The 20,018-nt window shown below is 36.6% G+C and overlaps 1 protein-coding gene across 4 annotated transcripts in view; it reads left to right on the top strand.

Annotated features, from left to right (window-relative positions):
- The window catches only part of MAMDC2 (MAM domain containing 2), a 140,737-nt gene extending 121,532 nt beyond the window's left edge, over nt 1-19,205 (top strand). For 3 of the 4 annotated variants that reach the window (XR_001459587.3, XM_072959574.1, XM_006209396.3), the window contains exons 12-14: nt 12,559-12,818; nt 17,976-18,060; nt 18,195-19,205. Coding sequence is in view for 3 of the 4 variants with exons in the window: in XM_072959574.1 (XP_072815675.1) it covers nt 12,559-12,818; nt 17,976-18,060; nt 18,195-18,259 (410 nt within the window). In the remaining variant the exon portion in view is untranslated. Of the gene's footprint in view, nt 1-2,497; nt 2,530-12,558; nt 12,819-17,975; nt 18,061-18,194 lie in introns of those variants that run through there. The other variant, XM_072959573.1, reaches the window with a different exon arrangement.
- Nucleotides 19,206-20,018: the final 813 nt, after the last annotated feature.

The raw sequence follows: 20,018 nt of genomic DNA on the forward strand, positions 1-20,018 counted from the left end.
CTCCTACAAAAGTACATTGTTTTTAATTTTTTAAAAGTAAAATACGTTTTAAAGTATAACATGTACATAGAAAAGTGCTGCAAATTCCCTTCTAAATGCAGTTTTAGCTGTAACCACATGTTGTATTTTCCTTCTCATTCAGTTCAAAATATTTTCTCATTTCATTTTGTTTTTCCTTTTATGCGTGAGTTATTTGTAAGTATATTACTTAATGGCCAAATATTTGGGGACTTTCTAGTTACCATTTTTAATTTATTTCTAGATAATCTGACTGTGCTCAAAGGACACACTCTAAATGATTTTAATCCTTTACAATTTATTAAGATGCTTTCTTACCCAACATAGAGTCAATTTAGGTGAATGTCATATGTGTATTCACAAATAATGTATATTTTGTTGTCGTACAAAGTGGTCTATAATTATTGATTGAATCACACTTGTAATCATGTTCCTATTTTCCATATTTTTATTGATTTTTACCTGCTCAGTTGAGAGGTGTATTATGATTCCCATTATGATTATGAATTTTCTTTTAATGGAGGTATGGGGGATTGAACCCAGGACCTCATAGACACTAAGCACGTGCTCTACCACTAAGCTATTACCCTCCCCCTGATTGTGCATTTTTTAAATTTCTCCTTTCAGTTCCATCAATTCTTGCTTGTATATATTTTGAGCCTATGTTATTAGGCATATACAAATTTATAATTGTTATACCCTCCTGGTGGATAAGCCATTTTATCTTTATGAAATATCCCCCTTTATCTCAGGTAATGCTTCTTATCTAAGTCTATTTTGTCTGATATTAGTATTGCTGTACCAGCTCTATGTTGATTCGTGTTATGTTTCTTTCTCCATTCTTTAACTTGCAGATTTCCTGTGTATTTATTTTTTGGCATGGCTTTTGTATGTGGCAGTAGTTGAGTTTTATATTTTATCTAGATCTACAATCATGTCTTTTAATTGGAGTATTTGGATCATTACTATTCAATGTAATTACTTACATATTTGGATATATATTTACTTTCTTACTATTCTAATTTCTCCTCTGTTAGCCTGTTTGTTTTTTACATTATTTTACTAGCCTTATTCTTTTAATGGTTACTATACTATTTGTATTACATTTTATTTCTGTATATTTTTCAAACCCCAGAAGATATGACTGACTTGATCATCTTCTATACTGATTCACATATTTCCCCATTCCACTAGTCTTTATTCCTTTCTGCATTTTCATGTTTCTCTCTTGAATTATTTTCTTTTGCAGGAAATATTTCTCTTCTGCCAGAAGAGTGTTTTGTTCTATTTTGGTGTTGGTTTGGATTTTTTTTTAACGTGTGCAAGTCTGCTTATGATAAGTTCTCTCAGTTTTTGTTTGTCTGGGAATGTCTTTATTTTTCCTTTACATTTGAAGGATATTTTTGCTGGGAATAGAATTCTAAGTATACAATTATTTTCTTAATCAGACTTAAAGATTCCATTCATTCATCTTCTGGTTTCCATCAATTCTGTTGAAGCAGTTGTCAATCATATAGTTGTTCCTTTGAAAGTATACTTTTATTTTCTGGATGCTTTTTAATATGTTCTCCCCATGTTTGGTTTTCAGCATTTGAAAATATGTACGTGTGTAGTCTTTGCAGTTATTTTGTTTGGGGTTCATTAAAGTTCTTAATCTTTAAGTTGAGTTTTTAAATATCCTCTTCAAAAATCCTTAACCTTTATCTTCTCAAATATTACTTCTGCCCCATTTTATCTCCTCTCTTCCTGAGACCCCAGTTACACGTACATTAAAAGGTCTCACCATACATTGTATATCCTTTATGCTCTTTTACAAATATTTTCTTTCTTTTTGCTCTCCATTCTTCAGTTTGGATATTTTCTATTGACCTATTTTTTTAGTTTGCAAATCTTTTTTGCTATGTCGAGTATGTGATTAAACTCACTGATTTCTTAATTTCAGTAATTCTATTTTTCAGTTCTAGAATTTCCAATTTTTAAATACTAGCTTTATGAAGATGGAATACACACACTATATAATTCAGTCTTTTAAAGTATACAATTCTGTGGTGTTTAGCACATTCACAAAGTTGTGTAACCATCACCATTATCTAATTCCAGAACATTTTTATCATCTCAGAAAGAAATCTTGTACCCATGAGCACTCACTCCCATTCCCTCCCCCAACTCTTGCTCACCCCCATCCCTAGATAATTACTAATCTACTTTCTGTGCCTATGTATTTGTGTATTCTGGACCTTTAATATAAATGCAATCTTACAATAGTTTTTTGTGACTGGCTTCTTTCACTTAACATAAGGTTTCCAAGGTTCATCCATGTTATCGCATGAATCAGTACTTCATTTAGCTTTATTGTGATTATATTCCAGTGTATGGAAATATACCACATTTTGTTTATCCATTATTTAGTTGGTGAATATTTTGTTTGTTTCCACTTTGGGGCTATTATCAATAATGATGCTATGCTATTTGTGTACAGGTTTTTGTGTGGATATAAGTTTTCGTGTCTTTTGGATGTGTACCCAGGAGTGGAATTGCTGGATCATCTAGTAACTCTATATTTAACCATTTGAGGAATTGCCAGACTAATTTCCAAAGTGACAGCAAGCAGTGTGTGGGGGTTCCAGTTTCTCGATGTCTTTGTTAACACTTGTTATTTTCTGTTTTTGATTATAGTCATCTTAATGGGTGTGAGGTGGTATCTCATTGTTTAATGTCTATTTTGTCCGATATTATTATAGCCACTTCAATTTTCTTTTGGGTACAGTGTGAATAGCATATTTTTTTCCAGCCTTTCACTTTCAACCTATTTGTGTCTTTGAATCTAATGTGTGTCTCTTGGAGGTAGCATATAATAGAATCTTTTTAAATCCAGAAAATAAAAGTTCCTTGATGAAATTCTTCATCTTATATGTCAGTTATATCTCAATATTTATAAAGGGGGGGAAAGAATTAGGCACATGCCTCAAGGGAAGATTGCTCACTTTTCTGTGCCTCTTTTTTCTCATAAAACTTGGTCCTTGAGCCCTGGCTATTTTGGCAGCCCTGAACTTCAGTTATTGTCATCCCAACAAGTGAGAACTGTTAGTTTCTCTGCTTCTTAGCTGCTCTCTTTTTAACTTCTATACTGAATAGGCAGATGCCCCAAGAAGGAAAGCAGCTGAAAGAACGCTGAGCATACGCCGTTGACCTCCCTCATCTCTGGGATCTTGGCCCCTCAAGGTCTTGCTGCTTGGGAAGCTCTCTGACAGCTTCGAAACAGATATTTTCCAAAACATATATTCATCCATTTAAAAAATAACTTTTCTCAGCAGGAGTATAGGTCTGCTATATGTTATCCAGTATAGCCACAAGGAGCTATCTCTGGTATTTCATTTTTTAGCATCATGTATTTAAAAATATGATTATTATACTCAAAGTTTGAAGGCATTTGCTCTTTTCTTCTGCACTACAAACCAACCGGTCCAATGTTTCTGAATGAGCTCTGTGTGTCTGTTCTCTTTCAGCTGTCTTCTTTTGTTGCTATTTCCTGGCTGTTCTACTCATGGTCCTGTTGTATCATATGATGTTATTGCATAGTGTTCTGTTCTTTGGCAAGGAATAGGAGAAGAATAGTATTAAAATTTACATTTATGCTGCCTTTGGCTATGAGCTATCTAAGAGACTACTTCTTTCCCTGTATAACTCTCAGTCTTGAGTAATAAGTATTGGGGACAACTATCATAGTAAGAAAGGACCACAAATATCTTTTAAATGTAATTATCGTGGAAAACGCTTAAAAAGTACCTCAGTTTTTAGAAAGTGACTTATATTATAAATGTATTCTTGCTTAGATGCATATCACTAGAATTTCTCTTCAAGAAGGGATATAGTCTGAAATAATAAGAAAAATTTAATTGACTTAACAAATTAATAACAGTGCATAGATTTATAGGTTGCTGGAGGATCTAAGACAGGATCTTAGAGATCAGCTAAGGCAACATACACATTTTAAATATTAAAACACTGAAACTCATTCAAGGTAGTTTTAATTGTTATCTGCTTGGATCCTGGGAGAGCAATAGCAAGCCTGTGGTTAGATATATACAGTTTAAACAATAATGAAATTACATCTGAAAAGATCTTTTATTGCCTGCATTGCTGATTAAGTGCTATTTTGCTTTTAGTCCTAACCATCTTTTCTATGTCTCTTTTTTCAAATACTGGCAGTAAAACAATGGCAGCGCACAAAAATGACAGAATTTCTTATCCTATACTTTAGTAAAGTGACAGGCTCAAATGCTGGACCAGCAACAGTATCTTTCTCTTTGATCACTAGAGGGTATTTGTTTGGGTTAGTGACAGCGGCATCTTTTCTGAATGCAATGCATTCTGGGACTTTCAGAGGCTATACCTGTACTTGTATACTGCATTCTACCATTTTACTTCCTATCCTTAAAGCCTGTCAAGTTATAGTTGGAAGAACATACACAAGAAGAAAAATAGAAAGAGGAGCAGCATAAAAAGCTGTTTTACTGACAACTGCATTAGGTGGTCAGTAAATATAGGCTCATTAAATAAAAAAGAGAAGCTCAGAAAGACTATGATATAGATATGCCAGTTTATTGTGAATCCATCAGAATCAATACATCACCATACACAGCAATTCCAAGGGAGCTGTAGATCCTGATTCACTAGCTGCCGATGCAATTTCCCCTTCTAGGGTGTAGCATGGTATACGTCCTCTAGTGGAAAGACCAATGGGGGCGCGGTGAGCTGACTCTGCCCCTTGCTGCCTGCATAACCTAGGAAATGGTCACATAACTCCTCTGAGCCTCAGTTTCCTCATGTGTAAAATGTTTAGAACAGTGGATCCCCTGCTGATCTTTTAGGGTTGCTATGATGATTAACTGAGATTATATATCTGAAAGGCTTGAAACCATGTAAGCTCCACTCAGATGAATGGTGTTACTGTTTTTATAATCAATGGCTTGTTTCCAAAATCTGGAATACTTTCTTGGACTCATTGTTTTGTGTCATTTGTGCTTTTATAAATAGAAAATCATGGCCTATGACTAAAAGTAAAACGACTTAGTAGAAATCAGAAGGTTTGGTAGACCTTAAACTAATGTTTTCCAAACTACCCCTAGGTAATTCAAGGGGTAAGTGGATGTATATTTTTAAAATTTGATAGTAATATTTGTATATAAGAAAAAAATAGTACAGCAAAACTGTTATTTCACAGATTTGCAGTTTGTTTTCTGTTTTCATGCTAATATGAAGTTTCCAATTTGAATAAATGGATTTAAGTAACAAATATGAATCTATTTAAAGAAAAATATTGAATAATAGTACAGGTAGTATATGGATAAGTACACACACACACACATATATATATATATATCTCATGATGGTGTTATTTGTGTAACTAAAGTTTGGAAAACATTTCCAATGTTTAAGTCAGTCATCTAATAGAACAAGTCATTCTGTTAGAGAAGCAACAAAGATCAAAAAAAAAAATTCTAGCTCCACTACTTGGCTCCTTATTTAATCGCATAATAAGGGCACTTGTGACAGATAAATACTGACTTGCATCAAGCTGGGATGGACTCTGCAGGATTTCTCTATCCATCCCTTGTCACCATCTACTTGCTTAGCTCTGTCCTGGCAGAATCAGAAAGTTCTTTGACACAGATTCTCTTTCTTTACACGATAATAAAGACAAGTCTTAACAAACTTCCAAGGGCTTTATTGGCTATTGCAATTTTATTAACATTTAGATGATGCCATGCTGTCAGAATTCCTTTTAAACAATTGTTTTAGTTGCCCTGGAGTTTACAGGCATTTTGTGGCCAAAAGATAGTAGAATAAATAAATCAACAGATAACTATCCAGTTTAGTGAGAAAATGCCTTCAATTGTAACATTTCCTACCTCACTGAGTCCACCAGCGAATAGATTAAAAGCCATCCAGTCCTCCCTCTCTCTTCCCCACAACTACATCCTAGAAAAACCACTACTCATCATTTTCTTAACAATTTCCAAAGAAAGAGACACCATCAGTTTCTTTTGTGGTACTGTTCAGTGTTTCAATACATATTCTGTACTTCTGGCAAGTAAATTCTCTTCCAACACGCTACTTAGTAAAGATAGAAGTCTTACTTCTAAGAACACTCCCTTTTTGTGGAATAGAAATATCAAAGATACTTTAAAATACCAAATAAAGACATTTACTTATAAAATTGTGCTGTCAGACAAAAGAAAATCAAAACTATGTATTTAATGTGTTGGTTAGATAGCTGAAATTTAGTAGCAGTCTCATTCAAGTCCTTGTCTTTTAAGAATTTTGGCAGTTGATATCCAGACATGTAATGATGTTACCCAACTAGTCTGTAACTATCAGAGCAATTGGCTCCAGATTATGAAAATCTCCAATCTCCTTCAGTCTTTTCATAGCTTATCACTATAGTTTCTGATATTGTTGGACCCTTCTTACACAGAGAAGTCTTCTCTGATAAGCTTAAAAAATAATGGTAAAATACATGATGTAAAAATAATGGTAAAATAACATAAAATTTACCATTTTAGACTTTTTTTTCCATATATAGTTCAGTGGCATTAAATATAGTCACACTGTTATGTAACCATTCCCACCATCCATCTCCAGAACTTTTTTCATTTTCCCAAACTGAAACTCTGAACCCGATAAATGATAACTCCTCATTTATGGCAAGCTTTAAAAATAATTTAAAATGTATAATAAAGAATAGTTTTAGAGAGAAACATTTAGCTCTTGTTTGTCTCAAAGTATTGATACCTTTTTTCCCTGACTGTTAAGCATCCTCTTCCAGCTTAATGAAGCAGCTAGCTGTTCATTCCACAGGGCCTCACAGTCCTAGCTGGCCCTGGTGAGGGGGGCTGCAAGACTGGAGGAACAGCTGCTTCCCTTCCAAATTGTGAATATGGTGTGTGTCTCAACATATCACAGTTGCTGAGCAAAGAACAGATGGGACCCTAATCTCCCAGTAGACCCATTGGAACCCCCGTCTTGAATGTTAAACAGTGATCCACGGAGAGAAAGTGATTTGTTTTCTGCAGTTAGTAATCTCTTCCACAGACTGGAATCCTTCATGTGCGGGAGCATGTGAGCCAGTCTGAGGTTTCAACACTGGGGCTCTGTGGCTCCCATCCAGAGCTTTTGTTTGCTGAGACAGACAGAGTTTGGAGTGGGAATGTGGCGAAGCTTGTCAAAACATAGGGCTTTTCTCTGCTTTCCAAACACATGTGAAGCAGACTGGCTCTCCATGAAGCCCCTATCTTTTCTGGGGAAAGAAAATGTCACATGTAAGTCAAGAAGAAAAACATATTTGGAATCAAGAGGAATAATTGGTGTGGGCATCAGAGGGACAAATTCTCATCAGTTGACAAATATGTTACAGTTATTTTTAGGTATAGAGATTAGCCTACATTAGTCTAGATCAGTATTGCCTAATGGAATATACATATGTGCTTAAAATGGAAACTGTATCCTAAAGGATTTTTGGAAAGGTCAGCGATACTCAAGAAAAGTAGCTGGTGCCAGTGCCCTGGGAGGGCACAGTCGTACTGACATTCCTCTGGATGTTACCCCTCCTTTCCAGAAGAAGCACCATGACACATGTCAAACAGCTTAGGAGCTTTCCTTTCATAGTCATAGGACTAAATACAACAATCTCTGGAACTAGAAACCTTTGGCTTCAGCCTGATACCCAGGAACCTGGGACGCATGAGCTGAAAGTATTACTGGAGTAATGCTTCACCCATTTGAGGCTAAATGATTGGTGCACTGTACTCACAAAAGAAAAAGTTCAGTTAGATAATCCTGGAGGTGATTAGAGGTGTACCCCTCTTTTGGGACTCAAAACTCATTCTGGCCAGGACGCAAGTTGTCGTCACTGGGATGCACAGTGTCACCACCAGATGGGAGATACTTCTTGGGTCATCTCTCACTTATGATGGATTCCGTTGCTTCCTTCCCAAGTCGTGTCTATTCTCCAGTTTCCCAGGGACGGCATCTTTCAGAAGAGCCTTCCTCCTTCCCCCCAACCCCTTGTCAATTGAATGTTTCATTTTTAGCCAAGGTCCTTTACTTAAGATTCGAATGGACCTTTTGAGAGCCCCAAAACCAGATACCAAAGTTATTTTTCTGTGATTTTCTTATTTTGTTAAGAATTATTTTTGGAGGAAATACTTTTTAGGTTAAATATGCATTAAGGTAGGTTCTCAGTCTACTGTGCCACTGACTTATGTATAGGATAGTACTTCTAATATAATATATATAATTATGATATATGATAGAATTGTGCATAGTTAGGTGATAAACCATGGTCATCTCATACTGTGACCTCATTTTCTATGGAATTAAATACACCCTTCTATTAGGATTTCATGTACCTGTATTTGTTTATATCCAGCCTAGATTAAGTTAGAAAATGTTAAAGAACGACAAACGTCCCTCTCATTCCTGAAAGAACAAAAACCTCAGTGCTTTTTGTGTAGCAATTTTCTTGCCAATGACAGAATGAAGGTAATGAATGATGTTAAAGAATTATCATATGTGTGTTTGATTAAAAAATACATCAGATGGTGTGGAACTAGTTTGAAAACATTCGCTTTGATATGACTTTGATTTTATCAAATCTTGGATTTGTTCCAGCTTTGCCTTGGAGCATCTAGTCAGGTACATGTCTTATTGCCAAGGTCGTCACACAACTGGAGTGACCGTGGTAGAGCTGTGTGCTATGGAAATGGTCAAACTGGTTTGTGGCTTAGAGCTGTGGAAGAAAATGCATTCATCTATTCATTCAACAAATATTTATTGAGCATGTACTGTGTTCCAGGCACTGTTCTAGGAGCTGGGGGCAAGGCAGTGAAGTCAACAAGGAAATATCTCTGCCTTTTTGTGTTCAGAGGGAGGAGACAGATAAAGATAAAAAATAAGAAAATTATATAGTATGTTAAGAGGTGATTAAATGGTATGAAAAATAATAAATTCGGGTATATGTTAGCAAACTAAACCTGGATCCACTTACCCGTACACAGTAAAACCAATCTATTGATACTGGATTGTGGTGAAGGAAAGTGCAGTGTTTATTGCAGGGTGCCAAGCAGGGAGACGGGGATTTGTACTGAAAAAACCTGAACTCCCAGATGGGCTTCAGAAGAGCATTTTTAACGGCCAGGTGAGGCATGAGTGGGTGCCACAGGGTGTGTGATCAGCTCGTGCACAGTTCTCTGATTGGTTGATGATGAGGTAACAGGACAGTGTCACAGGGATTAACAGTGTCAATCCTTAGGTTCCAGTAGGCCTGGGGGCTGTGTGCTCATGGTCATCAAGTAGTTAAGGTCTTCTATTTGGGGGGGGGGGTCGCATCTGTAAAATAACTCAGGAAATGTGCATCAGGTACTATTATCTAGGTACTTCAGAGAGGAGCTAAAGCAGGGGATATGGAAGAGGGCGTCCACCCACCCCCCTGCCCTGGGAAGGCCCCATCCTTTTCAAATAGAGAATGAGAAATGTCAGAGGAAGGTGATTGCTATTTGAAATAGTGTAGTTACAAAAGGCCTAATAGGAAAGGTAACATCTGAGCAAAGATTTAGAGGCGAGACAGTGAGACCTGAGATTATATGGGGAAAAGGCCATTTCAGGCAGAGATTAGCACATGCAAATGTCATGAGGAGGGAGCAGACTTACTATATTCAAGGAACAGTATAGAAGTCAGTGTGGCCATGCAACCCAGAGTGAGTAAGGAGAAAGGTAGTAGGAATCAGAGAAGTAAGAGAATGAGCAGGAGATTGCATAGGCCTTAAAAATTGTCAGGCCTTCAGCTTTTACTGAGTGAAATGCTGAGCCAGTGGCAGGTTTTGAATGGAAGAATGGTAAGATTTAGCTTTTGTTTTAGAAGGTTTACTATGGATACTGTGTTGAGATTAGATGGTAGAGGACAAGGATAGAAGCAGACAGTCTAGTTGGGAAGTTTTGTATTAATCCAAGTGAGAAATGATACTGGCTCAGACCAGGAGGTAGCAATGGAAGTGATGCAAAGAAATGACTGGATTCTGGACATATTCTGAAGGTAGAACCAACAGGAATTCCTGACCATCTGGTTGTGAAGAGGGAGAGGAGGTGAAGAGTGGCACAGGACTCCCAGGTTTGGGGCCTGGCCAACTGGAAAGAGGAGGGCAGGCTTGAAGGTAAGGCTATTAGTTCAGTTTTGCCCATGTTCAGTTTGAGATCTCTACTTGACAATAAGTGGAAATGTCTATTAGGCACTTTCAATAAACAAGCCTGGGTTTCAGCAAAGAGGCTGGAAATTTAAGTTTGAGATATGACAACATATATAGCATTTAAAGCCATGAAACAAGATGAGATCACCAAAGAAGTGAGTGAGAATAGAAAAGTTCATGAACTGAGCCTTGGAACACTTGGAGCACTCTAAGGTCAAGAAGTCAGAGAGGAAAGGGCGAACTAGCAAAGGAGTGGTCCGTGAGGTGCAAGAAAAACCAGGAGAGGTCAGAGTCTTGCAAACCAAGATAAACAAGTCCTTCTAGGAGGCAGATATGATCTACTATGTCCAGTACTACTGATGGAACAAGAATGACAAAGACTGAAAATTGACCATTGGTTTTAGTAATGAGAATGTCATTTGTGAGGACATCAGAAACATTGACCATATTTTCCTAATCTTTTAAAGCAGATCATGGGGGTGACTGGTTGACAAAGCCCATGTCCCATGACTGTGATGACCCAATTATTCAGGGTGATAACTTTACTGAATGAAACACCGGGGGAATGGGTTGCACAGTGCATAAGACCAAATTGGACAGGACTCTTTCTCCTACCTTTTTAATTGCCTTGAGGATTCTCAGGTTTTTGTTTGTGACAATGAGGGAAAATAAAAGGAGGAGTGCCTTGAAGAAGCATAGGTGGAGTTTCTGATCAATTCTGGTTGAGGTATCTTAAGCACTGCATTTTGGGAAATGACTAGAGCTCATTAGTTAAACTGAAGACTACAATGAAAAATGCTCTGGAAAGCATTTCATCTGCATGCATCATTTGGGATCTTTTTTTCCCTCAGTGTGGCCATTGATTTCTGCATGAAATAATAGATAACACTATGTAAAATTTATTTTTACATCATGTATGTAAAAAAATCAATATTGGCAAAGAAGACAATAAAATTGCATAAAAAATCTGTGCATATTTTTTCATGTAAAAGAGATATAAACTTTTCCTCAAATGATCAGAAGTTAGGAATTCCTGATGTAGAGTCCAGGGTCTTTTTTCAAGTGAGCCTCAGGTGCACAGAATTATATTATGGGTGTATTATTTTAGAAATTATTATTAATTGACTGCCTATTTCAATGGCTTCATAGTAATTAATACCAACCAGCTCTATTTTTGAGGGGTGGGGTGGTGGGCACTGATCTGTAGCTACGTCTCATTTCTGTGGTGTAAGTACTTCCATCCTGGCCCATTTCATACTACCAATATCAAGTCATTTGGACCCAACAACAGAAGTCACACAATTGACGCCTGGGAGTGGCTTCAGCACACCACTGCCTTATTTACATGCAGACTAATCCTGCTTCTGACTGAAACCAGCAAATTATAAAAACAAACTAAAATTAGGAAGAGAAAATGGAAATGTAAAATGTTATATATTTAACATATAATATATAGTGTAAGATACATAATATATAAAATGTCATATAATTATATCAAATGTTATATCATTATATTTTCAAGAGTGTCACAGAAAATTGCAGGAAAGATAATATTTGAATATTCCATGTGGGCATATGTAACACACTAATATTTGAATAACTATTACATGTGGGCATATGACACACATTGTTTCATTCTCACCGCTCGGTAGCACAGGTACTATTAACCCTTATTTTTAAATTAAAGATAGGTTCAGAGAGGATAATTCATTAGACCAGGATCACACAGACAACAAATATCAGAGCCAAGACTTGAACCCAGATCTACCTGACTACTTCACTAAACCAACTAGAAGTTCAGGATATTGTCCATGAAATAGTAGGATAAATTCTGATATGTTAATTACCACCTCAGTGGCACAATACTAGTACATTAATTACCTCCTGTATATTAAACTCAATTTTAAATTATTAAATTAAAGCACATTTTGATGCTTTAAATTTTGTAGCATATTTTTTCTCCTTGGATTATACACATTCTCTAAAATTATAAAATCCTCTGTCAGTACCGGAGTTAAGTTATCCCTTTACTCTGGTTTGTTTCCAGGAATACTACTCAAAAAAGAAAGACAAGGGGAGGGATACATTAGGAGTATAGGATTAACAGATGCAAACTGCTATACATAAAGTAGATAAGCAACAAGGATTGACTGTATAACACAGGGAACCATGTTCAGTATCTTATAATAACTTACAGTGGAAAATAATCTGAAAAAAATGTTTATCTACAAAAGAGGGAGAAGAAAATATAATTAGTGTCCTTTTTAACAGTATCTGATTTTGCATTGCTCTCAAGGCTACTACATGTACATCGAGGCCTCCCACATGGTGTATGGACAAAAAGCACAACTCTTGTCCAGGCCTCTGCGAGGAGTCGCTGGAAAACACTGCTTGACCTTTTTTTACCACATGTATGGAGCAGGGACTGGCCTGCTGAATGTATATTTGAAAAAGGAAGGTGACAGTGAAGAGACCCTCTTGTGGAGAAGAGGAGGTGAACAGAGCATTTCCTGGCTCCGAGCGCTGATTGAATACAGCTGTGAGAGGCAACACCAGGTAAGCCAAAAGCAGTAAGAATCAAGTGATGGGAAATGTTCCTATAAGTTTCTGATGCTCTTTCTGTTTCTTGCTACCATCAAGAATGTTTTGTTCTTTTTCAGGGTCATAGATAAAGGCAGTACTTAAGAGTAAACATAATTAGTCTATACTGATTAAACCTAAACTGTGAATGGAAAATTAGGTGGAAAAAGCTTTGAGCATTTATGTATAAAGTGTTTTTGCAGCTCAGTGATGAAAGTGTATCTATTTTTGTCTTGGTACATTATGAGTGTCAAGTATATTCCGTGTGTCCTGCAAATCTCCAAAACAGTCTTTCTTCTGACCATGGTATTACCTAATTAGTTGTTGCAGTTGCATCTTTCACTCATCATTACCCACATGCCAGGGTTTTTGTTGTAAGCTTCCATTTAACAGAGTCTGTGGTCCACAGTAAGTTTTTAATTCTCTGTCCACACTGATGCAGAAGAACTTGAGTCTTGATCCTAAGTCCTGCGTCTCCCCTTGGGTCTTCTCATTTGCTGTAGAAGATCTCCATCCTACAGGATCCTGATTATAAAGGATTCTGGGCTGCATTAGAAAGCCTTTTCAATTCCAGTGGAGGCGGGGTGGGGTGGGACTAAGCAGCCAATTTAGTGTAGAAATCAGCAGCAGCCTCCTGACAGTCACTAATTTCACCCGCCTACCATGAGCCAAAGCCCCAGAAAGCTTTGGGGAGATAACCTTAGACCCCTGACTGTTCTTAAAATTGCTCTGTAGAATCCTCAGGTGTGACCCTCAACTCAAAGCCCTGCTTCCTCCTCATCCTTACTTCTGGCTGATTAACCTCCTGGACCAACACCCCTCAACTTTAACCAATGGCTGCTTGGTTTAAGCCCAGATCTCCCTGGGAAGAAGTATTCAAAATAAGGAAATTATTTTACACCACCCGACAATCAAAATTAATTTTCAGCAAGTCTAAATGGGAAGGAATTGCAGAAGCTCTGGTGGACAGGTTGCAATGCCATCTAGGGTGCTGGATTGCTAAGAACAAATGACAGAGGGAAGATGTGCCATTATCCAAGGATGGCCTATTACCTCACCAGGAATAAAGCTACCCAGAAATTTATTAAAGAATGATAGCCCCAAGAATGATTTTGATAGTGATTTAATGTCTGTCTACAGAAGGAAAATGGATCACCCAGGAACTTACTGATATAATTGATCATTATTCAGAGATGATGGATTAATTTTTTTAGGTTGTCAGGGCACTCATATTCCTACCCGATTCAGATATTTTCAAAGTGTGGTCCTGAGACCAGCAGCAGCACTGGAAATGCAAGTTCACCTAAAGTGAAATTCACCTGAAATGTACATTCTCAGGCCCCACCTAAGAGCTACTGAATCCCTCTGGGGGTTGAGGCCCTGAATTCTGTGTTTTAACAAGCCCTCCTAGTGATTCTGATGCTAAAGATGATCTCTGTCATAGATTAAGCAAATCTCAGTCTCTCGGGTGGAGCCTGAGCATTTATGTTGTTTAAAAATCCCCAAATGATGCTGATGCAAAAGAGTTCTAGGACTTGAGTTCTGGGGAACAGGTGACTTCTCAGCACCTAAGCCCAAGGGTGCCGAGTACAGGTCCTTGCACATACTAGACTTGCTGGGTGACTGGTTATTTGAAAAAAAAATTTTTTTTGAGCACAAAGTAGTGAGGCACCTGAGGTGGCATTCTGGAGTGTTCAAGTTCATAGGCTAAAGAGTGGCTTGAGAGATTTTTAGCTCACAATCTGGCAAGAAGATTCCAGACCATTCCCTTTGGCTTAGAATGGAACAGATATGAATCTGCCATGAGGAATTTTCTTCTGTACTTTGTAATTCCTTCAGGAATCACAAGTGACTGTCTGGAGACCAGGGTGAGCTAGTTTCTGCAAAGCACTGTACTTTCTAATAAACACAGATACACCCCTGTGCAAATGGCCATCTACCATGTGCCAGGCACTTACAGTGCTAAGAGCTGTACTTAAGTTCCTCCAGATGATCTTATAGCTTCTCTTTACAGATGGGAAAAATTAAATGTCCATCTGGTAAATGGCAGAGTGAGAATTCAATCCAAGATCTGACTGGTTCCAAAATTTGTATCCCTCAGCCACTGTTCTACACTCCTTCCCACCATAGAAGTTCCAGAATACATTCATTGTCCTGGGTATCACAAGCACTGGGTGATCTTGGAGAAATCTCATCCTCTCTGAGATTGTTTATACATTTTTTAAATGGGGTCATAATGCCTGCCATGCTGACATCACCAGAGTTAGAGTGAGGATCAAATGAGATTATATATGTGGAAAGAGTTTCATAAACTTTAAAGTGCCAAAATATAAAGATACTGTTTCTAAAAATATATTCTCTCCCAAATTTCCCTGGTCTCTAGTTTATCACCATGGCAGATCTGGTATTTTCAATAGCTACATCAGGCTTCCAGACTGAACTCCTATAGTAAGAAGCCAAAATATCTCCTTTTAACAAATATTTATTGACCACCTACTATTTTAAGTGCTGGGGATACTGCAATGAACATAACATAAAGTTCCTACTCTTTTAGAGTTTACATTCTAGTTGGGGAGAGGTAGAAAAATACATAATGAACATCAGGTGATAATAAGTGCTGTGAAAAAGAATAAGGCAAGCTAATCAGGTAATGAGGTCCAAGAATTACCAGGGAATAATCACAAAAGGCCTTGGATGACATGGTAGAGTTTGAAACTTATTCCCAAAGCAGTAAGAAATCATCAGATGGCTTTAAGGTAATATGATCGGATTTATATTTTAAAACAATCACTCCAGCTAGTACATGGACAGTAGGCTGTGGGGGGAGCCAGGGGAGGAGACTTTGGGAGCTACTGCAGTAGATTTGGCAAGAGAAGTGGTTGCTTGGGTCATGCAGCAGAGGTGAGATGTCACTGGAAGCCCACAGGACTTCCTTATGTGTAGAATGTGGGGTTTGAGAGAAAGAGAAGAGTCAAGATGACCCCAAAGTTTTTGGCTTGAACAACTGCTGGAATGCAAATGCCATTTATTGAGATGTGGAAGTCCTTAGGTAGAGCAGATCTGGAGCAGTGAGGGCACTATGTGCAGGAGGGAAATTAACAGTTGGTTTTTTATTTTTATTTTTTGGACATGCAAAGTTTTTGATGTCTGTTAGACATACAAGTGAGTATGTCAAGTAAACAACAGGATACGAACTGGAGATCAGGGAAAAGCCCAGAATTAGAGAAGTAAATGTGTACATCGTCAGTGGGAGGGGGCAGGTGTAGATGACTTTTAGGATGCTGTAGAACTGTAGCCATTTGCGATTTACCTTATAGGGGAAATATCTGGGTGGCCTCTAGGTGACATTCCAGTAATCAAATTATCTTTGTAGAAAAACAAATGCATCATGTGGCAAAATTTTAATCATGTCCCTTGCTAAGGGATTCACTGAAGTGCTAAGCAGAACCTGACTCACCATTGATCAAAACCACAAAATGATTTTATTTCCTTTGGATTCCTTGCTGACTTTTCCGCCTCTGCTCTCAGGTGTTTTCCTCCCTAATTTCTTATATTTTGATACCACTGAAAGAAAGGGTTAGACACATTCTCGGCTCACTGAAATATGTTTATCATTCATCGTGTTCATTATTCTGCCTAACACTTACTAGGAATTATTATGTGCTGGCTATTCAGCTAAGACTAGGTCTTCAAATTTTCTTCTTTGTGCTGCCCTTAATCTTAGTAATTTTTTCCTAGCGTCCCTAGACCAAAAGATGTCTAATGTTCCATTTATTAAGTAGTTGGGTCCAAACAACTTAATAAGTATTTATATCCTAATGATTTACTAGCCACTTGAAAAAAATAATGCACTTAAACTGAAAGAAAAAATAATGCTTTGTCTAATTCTAAAATAACCACAATTATTTAATTTCTACAAATACAAATAGGGGAATAACACAAAGGTGAAATCATAATGCTATAAAATGGTTATCACTCAGGTATTAAGGAAATTCAAAGGACAGGATCGTATGAAATCAGTTGTTTGGCCCATCCGCAGACTATTCAGAATATAATTTGATCACGTTATTTTTCTATTATACTTCTATTGCAGAGTTAGAGGTCAAAAAATTGATTTCATTGTTGTCTAGGAAACCAAAACACTTATTAACTACACTCATATATCCTCCTAGCTAGATAGGTTAGGGCATTTTTTTCCTCTTCTTGCCACTTACTTGGATTCTTGTTGAGGGTTATATCTTTAGAATTTCTATTAATGTTATTTTGCCCCATTTCTGTCATTAAAGCTTCTTTGAGTCATTAATTTCAAGATAATTTCCTTTATTTATTAATTATCCACTTTATATACTTTGATTTAATTTAAATTATAAACTAGTCCAATGGGGAGTAATTTGCTCATTAAATGAGCAGAGCAAATGTGTCTTCTGAACAGTTTTCATTACCTAACAAGCCTCCCTGGAGTATTCAGTGGTTTATTAACCATTATTGCAGCAGCCTTAGGGCCAGTAATATAATCTATTTTCCCTAGAACCTGAATATTTGATCAGTGATTATCTTCTCTGGATCTAAAGTCATAAAACTGGTTTCCTCTTCTTCTTGAGCTGTGTCTTAGATGTTATGGTGTTTAACATGGTAAGTGAACCATTGTCTTTTTGACAGATGTAATTATTATACATTGCTGTTCATACCTGGGTCTATCCATCATATTAAATTCTTCCACTTAGTACCAGAGTCAAAGGTAGGTTTACAGAGAGCCGAAGGAAGCTTAAGCTTCTGGCCCCCTCACTTTCACAGACTCTGTGAGTGCTGAGAGTAGAATGTTCTAGGTGGGAAGGGAAGCCAGGTCACCACCAGGAGGTATTTCTAGGTGGGCACTTCTGGGAAATTGCCTAAAGAGATCTCAGAAGAAGGGAACTTGAATCTCCAAGGCTCCAGGAATTTGTTGCGAATTTCATTAAATTCCAAAGAATTTACCTAAATTTGAACTTGGGATTTTATATTGCTTTCCTAAAAGGGGGCCCTCGAGGACAATCATTCTGAATTTTCAGACCCACACAGCCTGGATCAGCCTATGACCAGCATTGTTTTATCAGGATGGCTCTGTTTCAAAATTCAAACTTCATTATTTTTCAGATAATTTTTGAAGCCATTCGGGGAATGTCAGTAAGAAGTGATATTGCCATTGATGATGTTAAATTCCAAGCAGGACCCTGTGCAGGTAACAATATTTTTCCAAATTATGTAAGTTTGAAAAGGGATTTTACAATAGTCTCAAATCGTAAGAATACAAATTAAGTATTTTCTACAATAAAAAGAGAGAAAACTATTATTGTCTATTTGTCTTTCTGACAGAAATGGAAGATAAAACTCAGCAATCATCAGGATATTCTGAAGACTTGAATGAGATTGAGTATTAAGGAGTGATCTGAACCCAATTAACTAACAAAATCCATACCTCTCTTCAATCAAAATGAAAACAATCAAATGAATACTGGACAGTCTTAACCATTTCATAAGTTATAAAATGACTTCAGAGTACTCTTTTTCATTACTTTTGCAAAAAATACTGACTCAGGGCTTTTTTTTTTTTCTTTTTGCATATGACAACTGTTACGAGAAGTACAGGCTGCTGGTTTTGCCTAGATCATTCATTTTAATTTTGGTACCAGTTTAAAATACAAATGTACTATATTGTAGTCATTTTAAAGTATGCAAATGAAGGGCACAATCAACATAAGATGTGCTCACTTAAATCTGCATTCAGTGAATGTACTGGGAGGAAAATAGGTCTTGGGGGTTTCCTATTGAAGTTCAAGTATCATAAATATTTTTAAAGTAATAATGTGAGGTGTCAGTAATCTCAGCAGAATGAATGCAGTTTCTCATGGTAACAAGTTAATAGCAGAAAATAAAGTCTTGTTTCCTATGTTTAATTCATAGAAATGGAGTATTAATTTTTAAATGTTTTTACCATAAGTGATAACAAAATATCTTTCATGAATGTCCCAGGGTAAGTCAGTATGAATTAATGCTGTATTACAAGGCAATGCTACCTTCTTTTTTCCCCCTTTTTAACTACTTTTGAAAGTCACTATGAACACCTGGATAGAAACTGCATTCTTTTTTTGTAAAGTAAGCTTGAAACTGTTTATATACACACACTCAGAAATTTTTAGAACACGTTAAATAATTTTACTGATTTTTAAAAATAAACGTTTTGGCAATGTTTTGAATAATATGAATTCAAGATATACTAAACTACTGCCTTTTATTTACACATTAGAAAATTGTACATACAAGTTTGTATACCTAAACAGCTGTTATGAAATATGATTACCTAATAAAAAATAATGTGAAAGTCTCTTCACTAGCAATTAACTTTTTCTATATTATTTTTCTTTATCAGAATATCTTCAGTATATGACTGCAGATTCTAATTTGAATCTCTCCTTTGCCACAATTAAATGCTTCTTAAACCTTTTATTAGTGATATAAGCATTGCAAACACGGATGCAATAGTTAATTTTTAAGGAATATTTTATTTCACATAAACAATCTCCATTTTCTCCCAAATTTTATCTTATTTGAATGTAAACTCTGTGAGGACAAGGATTCTTCCTTGTTTTATTTACTATTGTAGTCTCAGTATCCAGAAGAATATCTGGTATACAGTAAGTGCTCAACAAATAAACACTTGAATAAATGAATGAATGAATGAATTTAACCCACCAAACATCCTCCAAGGTGGACATATTATTATTCCTTTTTATAGGTAAGGAAACAAAGGTGCAGAAGAGTAAAAACATTACTGAAGATTTCACCACTGTCAAATGGAGAAACTTAACAGTCAGGTTTCTCTGACCCCAAAGCCTATAACTCTTAACTCCTTTGTGTGGCAAAAAATCCATTGTTCTCGTGGATTTGGGAGGTTTTGTCACTCTAGAATGTCAAAACCCGTATATTAATCCATAAAAAGCCTTATACCTCCTCGAATGCCACATTACTTAGAAAACCAGAAATACTCCACTATTCAAAATAAACATCCTGAAGTTTATGGGGAAAATAAAATCAACTTTCATAGTAAAGGAAAATATTGTAAAGCAAATCCTTTCTATTCATGATGATTAATTACTCCTGGGGGGACATCCCTAAATAGAGTTGAAACAACTGGGAAGG

This window comes from Vicugna pacos, chromosome 4 (genome assembly GCF_048564905.1).
Source record: "Vicugna pacos chromosome 4, VicPac4, whole genome shotgun sequence".
Classification (NCBI taxonomy): domain Eukaryota; kingdom Metazoa; phylum Chordata; class Mammalia; order Artiodactyla; family Camelidae; genus Vicugna; species Vicugna pacos.